The sequence below is a fragment of the Ceratina calcarata genome, unplaced genomic scaffold, assembly GCF_001652005.2.
Source record: "Ceratina calcarata isolate Rehan_Ccalc_2016 unplaced genomic scaffold, ASM165200v1 scaffold39.2, whole genome shotgun sequence".
In the NCBI taxonomy this organism is placed as follows: domain Eukaryota; kingdom Metazoa; phylum Arthropoda; class Insecta; order Hymenoptera; family Apidae; genus Ceratina; species Ceratina calcarata.
Genome location: NW_017162322.1, coordinates 3,085,443 through 3,104,392, shown reverse-complemented (window position 1 = coordinate 3,104,392; position 18,950 = coordinate 3,085,443). Strand labels below are relative to the sequence as shown.

The window sequence follows — 18,950 nt, the reverse complement described above, 5'->3', positions numbered from 1 at the left end:
TATATATAAATATATACGTAGATATTTAATACCCGTATTAAGGATAAACGACGCGCATATAAAGATTTGTTACACATGTATCTGAGAGTCTGTTAGATACTACACTGTCGACACTTCTTACAGAGACAATTTATTCCATCTAGCTAGATCTAATCAGCTAACCGTATAGTAATTACGATTAATATCGGTGAACGAAAGACTCGCAGAAGAATTGCATCGATGCTCAATCTAATTGTTAACTGGTGCTCTAGGATATAATATACGACTTACGATTGACGTTAATAATTCTCGTGCGATAATAACGTTGCGTAGAATTTAATAGCTGCACACCGTCTCGATTCGATGTTTAATTGAAAAAAATGAGAAAAGGAAAATCGGCTCTCCAAAACACTGCCTGTACACGTAATCGTTATACATTAGTAGGTACCGAAACTAATAAGAAGGGAACGATAAGTAAGAAATCGTGGGACCGTAGATCATATCGGGCAGTTGTACGATCCTTCTGATTAGCTCGTATCCAATTGTAATACGACACGATTCGACGTCCATTCTTATATCAGATACAAATTTTCTTGTAATCGAATAAAACCAATATTGAATCTGGACTTCAACGGGTTGTAATTCGACTAAACCTCGAAATTCGTCCGTAAACGTTAATTCCAAACGCGTCGAAACGATCGTGAACTGGCTTCGGGGACAGTCGACGACTAGTAAAAGTATTTTATACGTACAGGATGAAACGCGAATGGTAGAGCTTAGTATAGACCAGAGATGGGGAACCTTTTTAACACTAGAGGCCACATTTAAATTAGGCAATAATAATGGAGGCCGACTGCAGATTTTTATGACATTTAAGAAATTCTATCTAAGAAGAATTTCCTTTAATCGTCTCTACCATTGGTGAAACGTAACATCCCGTACGATGTTGAAGTATTTATTAAGTGGGGACGTCTTATATTGCTGTTCGAGAGACGGACTGGTTGATGACTGGAATTGAAGGTTGGAGAAGACTGATCAATACTTTTAATATAAATACCACTTTTTACCAGCTCTGTCATCTTCTGCAAAGATCCACCTTTTACATTTGTCGTAAAGAGAGATATACCATACGGGACAGCAGGTTCGAGGAACGATTCGTTTCTGCTACCTAACTACTGCATTTCCAAATTGATCGATGTCGCTCGTAAGTAACGAAAAGCAATTGTGACGTCCGTCCACACACGTTTTATTTCACTCTCACTACGATGCGTTTCACTGTCACTCTTATACGTGATCTACTCACCTTTTCACACTCTCTATGCCATCGATCGTGCGAAGATCAATCCGTAAACGTTATTTCATTTATTTACTCATTTCTATAATCGTTTCGTAGGAGAATAATTGCCATTCGAATATCTCTGATGGTTTCACAGATATAATTAAATAGACTAGCGATTTATGAATCGATTTACGCACGACGGATTGTCACGTAACAAAATTATCACGATTGACGAAGTTAGAATATTTCTCTCTCTGGCTCCACGTGATCATACGTTGCCTCGTTATGTACTTACTGTTTTAAGCCTTTGAAGCACCCGTGTCGTCGGAAGGTGTTCCAAATGCAAATCGTCGATCAATCATCACTGAAACGCGACGTCGAGTGATCTCGCGGTCGTCTTCCTTCTTGCGAAAACTTTTATTCGATGTACAGCTAACTGTTCGGTCAGAAACGAGGTACACGCGTGCTCAACGTCTCGTATGGTGTTTTTCTTGAATGCGTGCTTCAAAGGATTAATCAATTACATGTTCGCTCGTTCGTGAAGCGTCCGAATTATTTCGTATCAAAGATCAGGTCCTTTGCCGTCAACAATACTAAATGATGTATTATATTTTACGATTCTGAACTTGTACAGCCTTTTATAAGCTCGATAGAGACATTTATATGGGAGATTTGCAGCGAGCAACGAACGAGATGATGCGGTCACTTCCGGGCGCGCGCGAAGCCGTGTTTTACGTAAAAGTAAAATAGGAAATTGTGTGTGTGACATTGTAGGATGAGGAGAAAAAAGACAGCAGAAAATTCGAGAAAAATGATGAAATACCTAGCGAATTCGAGTGTTGCTTTTGTACTACGAAGGTATTTACGATCACTAACATTCTTCCTTTAGGCGGCATTACATACACCAATGGGCTGTCGAGAGAATCGGGACCAAGGGGACTAAAAGCTTCTATCTTTCTTTCTCACTCTGTTCTCGTTTTATTTTTATTTTTTTAAATTATTCTGTTCCTGTCGCTTTGCCTCCGCGCGAGTTGAGAAAAGTCGTATCGTACGTGTATCTACGTATGTATGTACACACCGTGCTACACATATGAATAACCGTCCCTTGGCTTTTCTATTATTCCGCTACTATGTACGTCTCTATTACAGCCGATGCACGGTCTGTCCGGTATGTATAGTCCACTGGGTGTATGCACTGCCTCCCGACCCCTTTTCACCCTCAACAGAGCACACAACTTTTGTTCATTGAATACGATATCGAAACAAGTTTCATTCAACGCTTTAGACCTAGTAACCGTAGCTCGTCCCACACTAATTTCATTTCCGTGCAGACTCGTAATTTCGTGGGTCAACGCACGAGCTATTACGACACCTGACTACCCTTTCAAGACGGAGCTCAACACGAAACGCCACGGTCTATTAACGTCCGTATCCTCCTGTCGTATCGGCATTCCATATCGTCGTTGCATGCGCACCACAGTTTTTCCACAAAATGAGGAACAGATAGAGAATCGTTCTATAATAAGAAAGAACTAATTTCATTAAAGATCATTTAACACGTTTCGTGCCAAGCCGTTTTTGCCCGACTTGTCGTTCGGGCCATTTGAGGTTTCAGCACATTAAATAAATATTTCTGCATGTACCATTTATGGTACACGTGGCATGGAACGTGTTAATGAAATACAAGAATAATGAGTACTAGTGAGACGACGACACGAGTAGTGAAAACGACAGGCAACGGTGATACGGTACGATGATACGATGCAAGTGGAAACATGTACCACATCGTGTTCAATCTGTATAAAATAGATACCAAGCAGATAAAGAAGCTAACAAACTACATCGAACTTTATATCGTCGGTCTTGAAAGGGGAAACATTAGAAGGGAGGAACGCCTTCAGCCTTAACTAAGCCTACTAACTCTGCCATCCCTGATCTCAAATAGAATGTTATAATCTGTCCGACGAGAAAGTTTGTTCAGGCAACTCAGATCTCTTCTACGAATTGCAAATTGTGAAAACTTGCAAAATGGCCAAGTGAAGATCTGATAAATATGTAAGAATCGTTTTCTAAAAAAAGCTATGCGGGTTCGACTTATAGTTCTGATATGAATATTTGACGAGTATACTTCCATTTCTAACACCGTTGGGCACATTATAAGTATCTATTATATGTAGGTACTTGCGAATTGAAGCTTCTTCGTTTTGTTCATCTTGTTAACCAAATAAACCTTTCTCTACTATCTTTTTCTAACCATAGATCCATATATGTAGTTTGAAAAAGACAGCGTGAAAAAAAAAATACTCTAGAATTCCGAAGAATTTTCACTTATTTAATACATTGATCCTGCTTGAAATTTCGCTAAATAGTATGTTATGCAATTGTTAGTACGTATTAGATACTTTTAGAGATTAAAAATTAAATAGATTGATAGTGGCACATTTCTTAGTATAATCAGATTAATAGAAGAACAGTTTTATTTTTTATACATATGTAAACTTCTTCGTTATACATATTTACTGTAATTTGGATGAATTATTCGCACATACCTATTAGGTACGTTGAAACCGAGAAGTTTATCAATTAATCTCCCTCTTTATCTATTTCTATGTTTCTCTTTGACGAATAATTTCCTGCTTCCAAGTTGCAGACGAATATCAGTTTTACACGCTACATATGTATGTATGTAGACTGGTGCATGAATCACGCTGGCAATCGTTCAGTTAGCCTGGAACGAGAGATTATTTTCTTTAGGCTCGTGTCGAGCAATTTGCTTGCGAGTTGTTAACAATTCGAACAAAACGTTCTCACACGAAACACTGTTTCACAACTCTGGCACGTTTCACTTAAACTTACCACATAAATCGTACGACCGACCACTTCTATACATATACCTATAATTGATACTCGTTACAATTACTAAAGTTGAACGCGACACGTCGTCGTCACGCTAGCAATAGTCTAAGGAGCTGCGGCTATACCCTTCGACGGTCGAGTTTTATTTGAACGATCGACACGAGACGGAATCACGTTCAAATCGTAATACGAGCATAAATCTTTTCTACATTAAAAATAAATTCACCGAGCCGAAAGGCAATGCTCGAATTTCATCGAGAGAAACCCAAAGGACACGTATTACAGTATACAATCTCTTAATCTTCTTAATCTCCAAACCGTACAATTTCCATCTCTGATCAAGAATCGCTTCTTTATTATTATTTGTACTTCGAACACGGAACGTATGCTTATTTTCTAAATACATACAGATTGATTCTCGTTCGAATACTTGAGAGCAATTTCTTGATATGCCAGTATCAGCAAACACACGCTTCTCTCACTGTTTTCATCGTTTGTTGGCATGTACTTAGAGACAGAAATCACGATTAGTCTGTATCGAGCACGATGACTACAAATTTTGCAAGTGAATCCTGAATGTACGATATTCTATTACGTATTTGATTTTTGCATCCCCACGTTAGATGGTCAGTTCTGGCCTTAGAGCATATACTACATGGAGGCTCCATGTAGTATATGCTCGAATGTTCTGACAAGCTTTGGGAGTCGGACTCTGATCTAAGATCCCTTGACCAATGTAAGAATCGGCCGACTCGTTGTTTTCCTTAAGTCATGCACCTCATTACAGGCCCACGTATATGCGTTTTAACGTGTATACATGCGTGTTCCATCTACTTAAATCCACTTAACGAAAAATACTGTGACAAAATACTGTGTACCGGACCGCATCAGGCGAGTATATGTACACGTCTAAATAAATACAGAAGTAGTGAGGCCACATCTTCAATAGATTTCGTATAATTTCTGTGTACACGAACGATTTTCTTTTCCCTTTTATACCTGCCTCTCTTATGTTAGAGTATGCTCAGTATAGCACACTTCAATTTCAAGAAAGTACTTACTTACTTACTCCCTTTCTTTTCTTTTCACAATGGGTCGAACGAGCGCAGCTTTCGTCGTCAGGTCTCACGGAGCATTTTGCCTTCCCTTTGTCAGACCCCGACAAGTTTGGATTCATTTCCTCAACGACGTTTCAGAATAATCACTAGCATTTCAGTTAAATTGCATCGTAAATGATGATTACTCTCTTACTGTATAAATTGATGTAAATTTCATTTATAAAATCCGCGATTTACGAACATTCCTGTAATTAAATTATATTGAAAAGTTCTATTATTGAACCGGTCTATCATCGCGTGTATTTAGTGCTGTTCGACGAAAGATGCGTCGTTTTCGGACGAACATTTTAGGACGAGATCCGATGTTGAAGGCGACGCGCTCGGTTGCGGCGGTGCTCGTCTTCGGCAATCAGAGACTTTTCACCCCGGTCGTGTTTCTAGGAGTACAAAGAGTTCAGGGACGCAGAAAATATAATGCCGTTGGCGACCAGCGACTTTCGTAACCCGATCTGCCAGGAGATGAAATCCCTTCGGGCGGGCGCGGCGCTCGCCGCGGAACAGGCCATGCACCAGCTGATCTTCGCCCAGGAGACGAAGGCGGTGTCCCCGGCGCAACCGGCTTCCACCGACGTGGCCACCGTTTACGGGAAGATGTACAACGAGCAGGGGAGCGTCGACAGCTCCGACACGTATGCCAGCTGCCAAACGCATCCGTCTCATTCACAGGTACAGATAAAAGAGAATAGAACGGAGGCGGGCGAGATCCGCGAGGATCTCTAACGATGAGAATTGAGTCCGTCGACTTCGATGAAAATCTCTGCTCACATCTCAGAGCTTTTACTAAAAAAGTACCTTTGAATCGTAACGACGTTGCGTATCATTCTAAATTCTGAACTCTGACCGATCTAAACAGACAATCGCAATCTATAAAGCGCTTCCTGACTGACCTACGCATCAACGCCTAGTGAAAATTATCGTACAGATTTTCTTGAAACTTTTAGGATAGTTTAGATACGTGTGAACAATGCTTTCGATCATATTTGGTCAAGGATCGAGAAATGAAAATGCCAACATTCCATTTATTAATTTATTAATTAGAATTGTTGTAACATACAATTTAAGATACAAAGCTTCTTAAACTAGATCGTAGTTCATCGCTTGGTGTCGTTTCCAAAAATGACTATTGATTCTAAGTAGCCACTTGCAGGATTAGCCGACGATGGCTATGGTACGCAACGTTGATACGGTACGAGGAGATATCTGCCCAAAGATGTTCTCCGGAATTGTAATTACAACATTTCCGATCGCATTTAATACAATATTTTCTATCCATTTCTTCTCATCGAATATCTCATCGCCGAGAACGAATATACTAATTACCGTAGGTCTCTTCTGCTGGTCATTCGGCGGATAACAATAAGGTACTACGTCATTATCTGAAGAATTTGCGAAATCACATTTTTTCTCGTAGTGCGGATAATTTATTCAACGTATTGCTTCGTTCCATTTATCATTTAACGCTAAACCGTGTATCTAATTGTCTCATATCCTTGCACCTCCTCCGTTCATCTGGGATACTTCCAACCGTAGTAAGTGTCCCAATTCCTGTTCACGTCACAATTTCTATTCCCTGACTTATTTTTCTATCGTTTTACGACGACATGTAAAATTCTTGAAGAATAAGTCAGTGCAGACGAGAACAGAAATGTGGATTTTTATTATTCTAAATAGCAATTTTTATTGAGTCACCCTGTATGGCTTTCAATACAAATATTTTAAATTTAATAGCCTCGCAAAATTTCTAAAACTTTGTACAATATTTTATTCAAGTAATATCTAGTAATTGTTAAAATTTGAATGCTTTGTCATTGGTTTTATGTAAGAGTTCATACAACCTTAACACGGAACGGTGATGCGAGGATATGATTCAAGTGGATGCACATTTTTAGATATTAGATCGAGCTTAAAAACTAGAATAGAGTCCTGATCCTTAGAACATCCAAATTCAGAAGATTTTAATTCCCTTAATTAAGACAGAACATAGACGAGCTTGGCTAATGGAATGGCAATACAAAATTCAGCTCGAGAAATACATGTCTAGCCTGTTTATATAAATTCTATAAAAAAAGGGGCAGAAGAAGAATTTAAATTTCGATGATATACTTTTAATTTGTTTGATAATATGCATACGTATTAGCATGATTTAATATTCGCCTACATCTTATTGCATTTAGTATACTCGATACAGTCATCGTCCGTATTAAAGAACAAAAATTATATTGTATATCTGAGAATAAAAATTATGATAATGATAATGAGTATAAAAAATTATGATTGTGTTACGTGGAAATCTACTCAAGTATGAAATCGTTTGTTTACGATTAGATTTTAAACCGTCAGCGTTTGGAACTCGTTTTACGCAAGAATAATCACTTGAAACATCTCATCCTCAAAAATTTTATTCAAAATTCTGTAAAATCTGTTGGTTACGAGACATTGACCCTGATAAACTAATCTCACTCTGTCTATTACACTGAGCCTCGTAACGTTGGAAAGAAAACGAAGTTGCTACGTTCAGTATGAAGAAACTTATTCCCTTTCGAAATCCGTCGGAATATTAATGGAGTCACCCTTGTACAGAGCGATCTTGAAATATAATCCGTAGGGTGATTTGACGGAGGAAGCGGACAGTAACTTGTACGTGAATCCCCTGGAGGCAGCGGAGAAGTGCGGGAACAGAGTAAAGAAATCGGCTTCCGGAGAAGTTGGTCGCAACATCAGCGAAGCGTCACCGAGCGTCGAATCGTTAAAGGATATCCGGCCCTTTATCGAGAGTAGGAAAGTTACCCTAAACGATACGGTGCCCAAGCATAGAAAAATTCGGATTCAACAGGTACGTTCTTTACTTCGCCTATCCACTTTTGCACATTTTCATATCACCGCCGAGGAGATACTATTAAACAGTGGCAGCGTAATCGTTGTGACAGTGAGAATGGTGTAATAGAGCTCAAAATAGTTAATAACATTGTAGCTGACAATTAGAGTTACAATTTTCGTCTTTAGTAATCTCTTCTCGGTGATATTGCTGAAGAAATATTGAGAAATGAGTCTAGAATCCAAAGAACGTATTTTCCATTTTTTTTCTTATTCATTGCTATTTTTCCCCATCCCCAATTCTTAATTCCTTCGTCTACCTTATTATGACTGCATTAGAAACAAATATCTGGCTCATCGGAACATGGTTTGATATAAGAAGAAATGTGTTGGAATATTAACGAGGACCACTGTATTTATAGACAGACATTATGACTATATTTATACACAGGCATTATGTATAGACGAGATCCTGATAGAATCCAGAAAATTGTGCAGATTACATCGCGCGATCTCTGACAGCGTGCCATCACTGCTTTTTTCAGTTTCACGAGACGTCGGAAACGGAGCACAGTTGAACGAATCGGCCGACGAATCGGCGATCGTTGCATTTACTGTACTTCGTCGCGAAGGGTGCCGCGCGAAGTTACACACACACACGTGCACGCGCGAAGAGAACGGCGGCGAGTGGCTCTCAGGCAAACCCAGATTATCCGGAGGCACCGCGTCGTTCTGCCTTAATTAAAACGCATAAGAAGGCAGCGCGCAATTGCCGTCCACTTTCTATCGGATTTCCGGTACCGAACGCACTCGCTATAAAATTGATTCGCTCCTCCGTTCGTCAATGCTTGTGCATTCACCCGTGCGCACTCCCTCCCGCTCGAATCTCAACACCAATTCTCTATGTTGCTTCTGCTCTTCTTATCGATTCTTAAATGTTACCTGGTGTCAAACTCTACCTCCACTTTGTACAAATCCTCGTAAAAACTTAATCAATATAAAAGGTAAAAACCCGTATCGTGTTACACTCATCAGAATTGATCTTCGTTCATTGTTTGATACTTATCGTCTCGATTAATCAGAACTGACATAATCTCAACACAATGGGACATCCCACCTCCTTGTTTATATTAAAAAAGAAAAAAAAAATTTACGAAACCACTAAAAATTTGTATGTATGCTAACGAAAGTGTATAAACGTTTCGTATATTAAATTGGACGGTGAAGTAAGCTGTGATCCGACGCGCGGCTGATTACAGAGCGTGAGACCACGCGCGCAATTTATCAGCGACCAGGAGAGCATCGTGGCACGTAGCGTCGTAAAAGAGGAGCCCGAGGATAGTAATTATTACAAAGGTCTACGGGGTGGTAAACCGTTCGCGACGACCAACAGCAGCTTGGCTTCGGCGACGAGGATCATAAATCATCATCTGTTCGGATCCGTGAGCGGACCCAGGCATTACACAGGTAAGCGACAAGTAATAGCTAACAAAATTAGTGGTCTATACGATATTTCATCGATAAATATCCAAACAGAATCAAAAGGCACGTATTCACGTTCGTAGCAAATTCGTGTGTCATCGTTGCGTGCGTACGTTCTATATTTAGGTTTTACACATTTATGGAAAAATTGTTTCAAAGTACAGCGTGTCTCATCTATCCTATAATCACTGAACAGTTTTTTTTTTAGTACTTTTTACAGGAGTTGTCCCTTATAAAATTCATATTATACTTTTGGCAGAATTTGTAGAGAATCGTTTCTGCCAGAATTGATTTTCCGTGCCTCTAAATTGGTAACAAGTTAAAGGGACTGTTACCTAAAATCTTAATGTCATCTTAAACCATATTCAGACGTTCTTCTACTCATTGCTGTCATAAGTTTTGTATTAGTTCAGAACCCAATTATTAGTTTTACCCAATTATTGTTTTTCTCACAACAACGTGAATGAAAGATGAGTAAGCGATCAGCTTTTAGAACGACGTTCCGTTCGTGTGGCTTTAAAGATTATATGCGAGAGCCGCGCAGCCGACTAGTCGATTCACCCTCCCTCATCGATTTCCTTTACGTTCTGGGTCAGCGGAACGATACTTGGAAGCTACTCTGTATTATACTACGCAGGTCATCGAAGGCAAATTTCAGGAACGAACAACGAAAGCAAGCTATCCCTTTCCGCCGATTCGATAGACAGCGAGGGCGTACCGTTCATAGACTGCAAGCAGCGAGCGATCTCCAAGTCGATACTGAAGAAGTCCGAGTCCAGCAATAATTATTACAGCAACGCCGGTGATTCGGACACGGAGAAGTTGATCACCGACAACGCGTCGACCGTCAGCGTGTGCGACAACGAGACCAGCACGTGCGACACGTTCGTTGGCAATGGAACGAAGATCGGCAAGCGACCCGTCTCGCCGTCGTTGTCCAGACAGGTGTTCGAGTCGATCTTCCGTACGAACAACAATATAGAGAAGGACAACGAGACGGATCGAACCGAGGAGAAGAGTCGTGCCACCAAAACGAGCAAATCGATGTTCGACGACGTCCTCGAAGGTACCTCTAGCCTACGTACTTAAATACTCTCGTGTCAGTAGTATCTGATCTTTCGAAGCATGACACGAAGCAAACTGATACTTTTTATAATTTATTTCACCTCGAAGGTACCTGCGTAAGTACTTTCACTTCGTATCTGATCTTCGTGGATTCATCGGCTTTAAAGGCTTTACGTTACCATCTTCAAATCGATCGATAACCCGATAGCTATTTCCAGAGTAAGCGTTCGTCAAAAACAACTACTTCGAAACTTTAACTCTGACTCCGACGATTTTAAGAATATGAAAAACTTGAAATGTTCGCTTGGTTTATTTTTAACTTGGTTGGGCTGTACCAGTATAACACTTACAAAAAACAAATTTTTTTACATTTTTAAATGCGTTTTTCTCAAATTTGCAACATTATTTTTGTACAAAAAAATTATTTTATACAGTTCATTCACAGACAGATATATGCCTAAAGTTTAAAAATATTCTATAGAATACTTTTTTGCAAAAGAATTCCGAAAGATCACCTAAATTTTGAGCGGTCACACTGGTATAGCCATTTTAAATAAATGAGAACTCTCTTGTGTTATTATTCGATGGAGTGTAGGGAGCGATTCTACGACCCGGAAGAGATACAATTTTTCTTCGATCTGCGACAGAGAGAGAGTTTTCGTTTTATAGTTCTGGGATGGAAGTTGGTAGACATGGGAACACGATTTTTCAGAGGAGAAATACGCGCAGGACGAGGCGATGACCGAAAACAAGAACAAGGAGACGGAGCGGAAGAGGTCCAGGAGCAGAACAGAAGAACCGTCGTCGAAGGACGGTCAGGCGATGCTGATATGCTCGTCGCGGTCGCACAAGGTGAGAAAACTGAACGCCGAAGAGAAGCGCAAGGCGAGGGTCAGCAGAGCCACTGACACGAACTGTCTTCCTCAAGAACATCGTTTCTCGTCGTAGCCGCGATGATCGATCTCGTTTCCCCGTGTAGCAACGTTATGCAATTATTCTGTGTCGCATAAAATTAGATGCAAGAACGGACAATGAATCGCTCGAGCCGCGTCGCTGTTGTTTGTTTTAGAAACGCCGCGCCGTTAGCCACGTTAAATAAATATAATAAAATAGGGGGCCGTGGGTCTGCGTTTCAGCCAGACTTTTTTCTGTAAATACGCGTACATGCAATTGATCAGGTTTTTAAGACAATGATACACGTTCGATAATATTATAATATAAATTATTAAAGAGGAAGGACAGGTGGAAGAAATTATAAACGTATTTTCGAAGAACGAAAGGGGGGGAAGAAGAATTAGGAAGCCCAGGGGATTGTAATTATGTTTAAAGAAACAGCGTTCGAAAGGAAGAGATATCAAACGAGTAAAGATGAAGCTAATGATTCTGAATATGATACGGTAGCAAATAACAAATCTTTAGGCAATACGCTTTTCCTCGTTCGCTAAATAAAATGGTAAGAAGAAAAAGACAGAGTTTGACGAGGTACGTTTTAATTTAAATGATCAGGGGGCCGGCGTTACTCTCTTCTCTCGTCTAATCCCGTTAAAAATTAGGGAAGCTTTGCGTGTCGCAAACGGTGTAAATGTATATGCATTAAATGGCATAGTGACGAAAATACGCGATCAACCAATCTATAAATAATAATAATAATAATAATAATAATAATAATAATAATAATAATAAACCGTCATTCCGGGGTCTCTGCAATTACCGAGGCGATGATTCATGGACCTTTACAGTCCCTGATCAGCCAGGATGCAGGTACTAACCGTATCCACTCGCTCGTCCAGTTCGTCCTGTGAGGACGCGGGTCAGACCAGTCGAGCAAGCCGGTGTTCTCCGAACACGTATTAATTATAATGATGATCGAGGGACTCGGCGTTTTCGCAATTAAACACTACCAACAGTCTCTCGTTTCTCGAATAACGACGCAAGTGTTCGTTCGTCTGCTGAGTGTCTTACGTACGATTAGGTAATAATGTCGTTGTAATAGGAGGGTGTTAGACACGCGAGGGGAAAGTGGACCACGAATTTTTATGCAGTATCTTTTGCTGATAGAATCTAAATAGGATCTTTACTAAAAATAATTACTTTCGTCACTTGGCGTTTCGAATACTTTTTAATACTGTTATATCGCATTTTTTCGGTACAAGACGGATGTCCCAGTTTCTGTTCAGGTCACGATTTCTATTCACCGACGTCTTCTCCGATAATTTTGAGATGCAACACGTAGAATTATAAGGAGAGATGCCGGTGAGTGGAAATTGTGACGTGAACAGAAATTGGAACATGTTCGTTACAATCGTGTCTTTTATAAGCGCATAAAAATACGCGGTCTGATGATCTGAAGCCTCGTCGAAATCAAAATAATTATAGATACGCTTGGAAAAATGTGGGAACGTAGATTAACGCAACACTCGATGATAACTGCCCCTTTTAAAATTCCGATTCCGGAGTGCTTCTCATTCTTTTTCTCGTCTGTTTTAAATTCTAATTTCTATTTCTATAATTTTACCATGACACTCCTTTTCTTTCTTTTTAATAAAACACTTTTACACTTACAGCGTTCGTAGAATGCTTTAAATAATTGATATCAAATTGAGATTTGAATTGATGTTTCAATTTTCTTCTTCGTTCACGTATAAAATACGAACGTCGCTCTGGGAGAGTTTCCTCTATCTCGTCACGATTCTCCGGTGACGGTGTACTATTTTTTAACATCATGCGATGGAATCGGAAAATGAAAACGCCTTTTCACGTACACAGCTATGCGAGTTCAGTTCGGTTGTTTTTAACGAGTTAACGTAACTTTTACGTATACTTAGGTAGATATCGAAAACGATGAAACGTGTTAAACGTGCTCACGTAGGGGGACTAGCCAGAAGCGCAACGTAAACGTCTGTGTTATAGCCAGGTATCTACACTAGCTGCGATAATGATCACGTTTTCTCAAACGAGAACGATACTTTTACACCGCTGCGTTTAAGTACTGGGTTCGGTGCGTATGGAACGTCATTTCGTTCCTCGAGTCCTTTACAATATTTAATACAACTGAAAGGAGCAATGACCGATGAATTACTTTAATCTAATTCACAATACTCTAGAGGTACTACAACCATTAAATTATATCCTGAGAAAACGACGTTTCATACGTACGACGAAACAAACGGAAAGGAGTAGTAAACGAGCACGGATTAGGATTGTACGTACTTTTAAGGAAAGCAGCTTTTGGATTTTATCTTCTTCCAAAAGTAGAAGCTAAAGGGAAGATCATCAATTTTAACTTACTGACTTCGCCGATCAAATTTTTACGCCAGCAGTTGTACGCCCCGAAAAAAAAAACTTTAATCCGGCCTCGCAGATAAAAGGAAGAAGCATACAATAAAGATGCGTATCCTCTCGTGTCATATCCTCGTATTGCACCATCGTTGCATACGTGCCATGTACACCGTTCATAAATCTTATGACTCATTATAAAACACTGTCTCTACCCTCGACGCATACAGGCTGCCTTCGGTAATAACGTAAAATCTAAAGGGATATGACACGAGCGTGTTTAATTAAGACGTGCATAATTATTAGCAACCGGATGCTAAGAATAGTTGCAACGCATGCTCAAGAATTCAGTCGCCTTTCTTTTCTCCGGACAGTTTTCATTTTTCGATCGTTCTAATCCATAGATACGAGAAAATAGGCCCAGTACCTGAACGGGGAGCCAGGGATGAAAGATTCTTTCTTATTCTATCGAAGCACGTGTCCTTCATCTTTTACGGGGTCAATAAGAATGCATCGGGCGCTCGGTCTATTCTCTCGTGTCTACGTTTTTATCAACTCGATATAGTAATCGGAACGAGGGACGAACGAAAACGTTCTCTCGGATATTTTTAGGTGAACCATCAGTAAAATACATATCCTTAATGGCATTTCTATTATTCATTGTTATGGTAGATGTAGGGAAAACAAATAATTGTACAGTCGCTGTTTATCGAAAAATGAATGGTTGATAATCCCCTTAGACTTACAATTAGCCGCGTCTATTTGGGGATCCTTGTTACACCGGTGGTCTGAAGGGTTCATGCTTCGAATATTTTTTAATCTAGGTATTTATAGGTAGAGATCCTTTTAGTCGAGGCGAAAACCTCGCATTCGTAGGAAGCAGATCCCATTCGATTTTTTTGCATGTCCTGAAGGGTAATATGCAAAAAGATCGAATGGAAAAATACTTCTTACGAATGCGGGATTTGCGCCTCCACTATTTACCGATACGTAGTGTTGCTCAAGAGCTTTCAACTTTTTTACTAACGAGCATTCTACAAAGAGAAGCGTCCTTTCGGAATCAATTCTTCTGTCGAGTTAACAAACGGTTAATTAATTTGAAACAAACGAACGAGAAGAGAAATCTGAACTTTGTTTCGCCGTTAAAACGTCCTCGTTAATTAAGCTTTCGAGCGGTGACGTATTTATTAAAACAGCGTGGATGCCTGTAGACTTCTTTTAACACGAGACTTTTATCTTGACGAGTACAATGGGACTTGGTGATTTTTATAATTTATTTCACGCCAGGATTTGAACGACGACTGTTGTAATTAATAGAAGAAACTTATTTTATATCTCGTAGTGTAACATTTTTATTTATGCATGAGATGTCAGGGTGCACCTTACCAGGACAGTTGCTTCTTTTCGTACCTACTACTAGATCTCGGCACCTTTTAATCGCTTGCACCTCACTCAAGTATTTAATTATTAAACGAATCAATGTCTTCTGTGAGTTAAAGTAGAAAGTTCCTAACGACGACGGTGTACAGAATGTGATTTACTATTATGATTAGACCGCGGGTTTTCACGGAAAATAAATCGTTCGTAGATCAAGATTTCCTTTGACCTCCAAAAATGGCGTAAGTTTTACTTTCGACGTTCTACACATTTATATCTTCTGCACGTCTCATTTTCGTACGAATACATAAAATCCGCGGTCTAATTATAACTGATTATTGTGATCACATCTTTAGAAGAAATTGGTATCGATATAGTACAAAGTAAAGGCTATGTACATACGTGGGTGGAATTGAATGCGTCGACCAGATTGCGAAAGAAAATTCATGCTATGAAAAGAAATGTCATGCAGTTTATTGAATGAAAAAAGACGATACCCCGGTTTCCTTTCATCGCTAATTCTGTTGCATCGTTTTAACGTCAATCGTGTAATTATTATTTTCGTCAACATTTGGGAAAGTTTAACTAACAATGAATGATTTATGAAAGAATATTTTCTTTAAAATAGGTCACCAATTATACACTATATCGATTTATGATAATAATGTAAACGTCTGTGACTGTATATACAACCGAAACGATACACTTATAACTTTTTACCCGATTTTTTATCGCCAAATCATATGATTCGCTCCGGTCTACGCTCTTTAAACGAGACATCGCTATTTGAACAATGTACAAAAGAATTGCGGACGAGTAAATTATAATATGCAGTCAATTCTGAATTACGCAACGCAGTTATATAAAATGTTCATTGCGGTATAACGTTGACCCGTTGCAAAGCGTCGTCGGTGATCTTGGTCGTATAAGTTAACTTTATTTTCAATCGCTTTAAGGCCTAGGGACGACCGTAGCTATGTAAAAAAACAAAAACGAATAAAGTTGCAAACTTGCCAATTTTTGTTCCTTACAAGAGTATTTCTTTATTTATCGTTTTATTGAATTCCATTTTCCATTAAATCCCTTCCCACGTACAACTTCTCTTTCATCGTCACAAAAATACTTTTACAGAAAAGTGTCGCTTATCTATATACGTACAAGTATCATCCGTAACATGTCCAGACATTTTGCGAGAAAAATATAATATGTATTTGTAACATGTAATATGTACATTGTGTAATATGTAAATTACACAGAGGAAAATTCAGGAGTCATGCCAGGTAATTGCTTTATTGCTGCCGCTATACAAGATCCGCGAGAGCGTCTCGATATTTCAAAGTGTCGAAGAATAATCAAACATCTTTCAAGAGTTTTCTTATTGCTTCGAGGAAGAGCGGTTCCGGTAATGAAACGTTTAGCTCGAGGCTGCCGGTGGGGTATTCACCGTCTCGGTCGTCGTACTTTGTGAGTCGGATATCGGCTTCTCTTGTAATTCTAGCCATGGTAGCCGTTTCTGCAGTTCCAGCCTGTTGCAAATAAATGTATTTAAAAAATCGATTGTGTACTATTTGTCCCGCTACGAATAACAATAAAACATGTCTATACAATAAAATGAGACTGAAAATGTTTTAAACTCATTTAGCATAAAAGCAAGTCTGGAATCTTTCAGTGATCGTACGTCCGACTCATTGGATCACGGCTAGAATGGTGAACGAGGTAGGGGGGTTACTTCGAGCCATTGATGAAGATATTTGAAATTCATTGAACAGCTTTACCTATATCTGGGATGACTTATGGCGTAGACGTATGGGTCTAAACAAGCGACAGCTTTGCACGTGCAAGCTGGTATCATCGTGACGCCAGGAGTCAACAGCGCTTTATTACCAAACGCTCCTATCATGGCCATAACACCGTACGGAGTCCACGAGCAAATGAATAAGAAGCAGATCGTAATGGCGGCCTTCGAACAGACACATGAATTAAATCGTTGCCGTCAAACGTCAAACGAGTGGAATCGGTGGAAGAGATTTGGATTTTATAATGATTTTCTAAGAACTAACCTTTGCTATGCGAATTTCAGCGCTTTGGGAGTTGGAGGACTGATTGCTTCTCAGACTATCGACGTTCATCTTCTTCGCCTGTTCTTTAAGCGCTTTCTCGTGGTTGACGACATGGCTGACGATCTGGCTGTAGTAATAGATTATCAGGGTCATCGGGATGGCGTAGGAGAAGGTGAATATAGTCCCGACGAATACTCGTATTTCGTTGCTGTCGGTCAGGTAATCGAACGAGCAGCTAGTAAGGAATCCCTCGGGCACGAAACGTCCCCAAACTCCCATCACTGGCATCAGGGCCCACGGTATGGTGTACGTCCAAATTAACACGATGAACAGCATCACTTGTCCACGGGATAGTTTCCCGTCCAACGGTCTTGCTATTGTACTACGATAAAATATCCATTGGACTCATCGATTTCCCTTATTAATTACACGCGCACTTTGCCTAATCTGGAAGAGATGAATTTCGTACCTGTATCTGTCGTACGCTATAGCAGCGTTCGTTATCGCGGCACCGATCCCAGTCAGGGAGCCGATCACCGCGAATATCTGACATCCTAAATTTCCGAGAGCGAAGCCGGTGTTAAAGGAATTGTAAATGAAAATCGGCGTCTTGATCATCATGAAGAAATCGCAGATCGCCAGATTGACGACGAACATGTTCGACGGAGTTCTCAGCGATTTGGCGCTTGGATCAAAATAAAGACGATTATTATGTTATGATAATTAGACTGCGACTGCTTGTGCGTTTATGGGAATCTATTCGATAATTTAAAGAATGCGATGTACATTTTATATTATTCTAGATGTGAACACAACTTTCGTTACTTGAATTCTATTTATAAAAATAATTGCATGAAAGTCCGCAGTCCAATGATGATCAACGATGAAGTTAAGAGCACAGAGAACTTACGCGCAGAAGATCCATATCACGAGTCCGTTCCCGAGCAAAGCGAGGAAGGTGAAGAGGATGTAAAGAAGGGCTAATAAATAATGAAGGGAGGGGTTCGGCTCGGGATAGACCAGCCAGTGCTCCGGTATGTGAATTATCTCTTCGGGAGGTACGTTCCATCCCAGCAAACGCGGTGGTCCTGCTGGTCCCGCGTACCTTGCCTCCCACCGGATACTCTCGTTGGACATGTCGGGGTCACGCCGTCCGCCAGCCCCTCTCCTTAATACGGCCGATCGTCAGGCCGTTTTATACCATGCTTACCTACCCCCTCGGATAGACGAAACCCTAATCCGTTAGCTTCGATGGCTTCGCGGGAGGATCAGCCGGGATCATCCCCTTGGTTCCTCCAGGTCAGCAGAAACCAGCATCAACGTCATAGACGAATTAGCCTGATGAATCGTCAATGAAAATCTCGATTATACCCGCGGAAGTTGCTTTCATCGAGCTTAATATTGTAACTTCGAGGGAACGTGTATATTCGTCAATATAAACGTTAACGCTAACGGTGATCAGAAGTATATGAGAAATGGGAAGTATTATACTCTACCTCTTCAGATATCTTTTTTCTAATATAAATAATCGATCAAACGATTTGGAAAATTCCTATTCCTATAGTACTATAAATCGTAATCCTAAAAAGTTGCTAGCCAAACTTTGATAACATAAAGAATAAAACAACGATTCGATGATCAGGA

The 18,950-nt window shown here is 40.0% G+C and overlaps 2 protein-coding genes across 9 annotated transcripts in view; one reads left to right on the top strand and one right to left on the bottom strand.

Annotated features, from left to right (window-relative positions):
* Positions 1-16,263, top strand: part of Shab (Shaker cognate b) — a 37,055-nt gene extending 20,792 nt beyond the window's left edge. For 3 of the 8 annotated variants that reach the window (XM_026814585.1, XM_026814587.1, XM_026814586.1), the window contains exons 6-12: positions 2,033-2,116; positions 5,614-5,898; positions 6,558-6,593; positions 7,838-8,065; positions 9,306-9,513; positions 10,166-10,594; positions 11,306-16,263. In XM_026814585.1, the coding sequence (XP_026670386.1) occupies positions 2,033-2,116; positions 5,614-5,898; positions 6,558-6,593; positions 7,838-8,065; positions 9,306-9,513; positions 10,166-10,594; positions 11,306-11,541 (1,506 nt within the window). In that variant the 3' untranslated portion in view covers positions 11,542-16,263. Of the gene's footprint in view, positions 1-2,032; positions 2,117-5,613; positions 5,899-6,557; positions 6,594-7,837; positions 8,066-9,305; positions 9,514-10,165; positions 10,595-10,701; positions 10,813-11,305 lie in introns of all 8 variants that reach the window. The other 5 variants (XM_026814590.1, XM_026814588.1, XM_018026472.2 and 2 more) reach the window with 5 other exon arrangements.
* A 246-nt stretch (positions 16,264-16,509) lies between these two features.
* Positions 16,510-18,483, bottom strand: Uvop (ultraviolet-sensitive opsin). The gene is made up of 5 exons (XM_018026473.2): positions 18,217-18,483; positions 17,776-17,991; positions 17,307-17,688; positions 17,022-17,206; positions 16,510-16,772 (listed from the first exon to the last, which is right to left on the bottom strand). Exons 1-5 carry the CDS (start codon positions 18,441-18,443, stop codon positions 16,661-16,663), a joined length of 1,122 nt encoding a protein of 373 aa, XP_017881962.1. The 5' UTR covers positions 18,444-18,483; the 3' UTR covers positions 16,510-16,660.
* Positions 18,484-18,950: the final 467 nt, after the last annotated feature.

Excerpts from the sequence above, each read along its gene's own strand:
- Uvop (XM_018026473.2), bottom strand. The coding sequence starts at position 18,443 with ATGTCCAACGAGAGTATCCGGTGGGAGGCAAGGTACGCGGGACCAGCA. Across the intron at positions 17,689-17,775 it reads ATAGCGTACGACAGATACAG|TACAATAGCAAGACCGTTGG; the intron begins GTACGAAATTCA and ends ATTTTATCGTAG. Across the intron at positions 16,773-17,021 it reads ATAAGTCATCCCAGATATAG|GCTGGAACTGCAGAAACGGC; the intron begins GTAAAGCTGTTC and ends TATTTGCAACAG.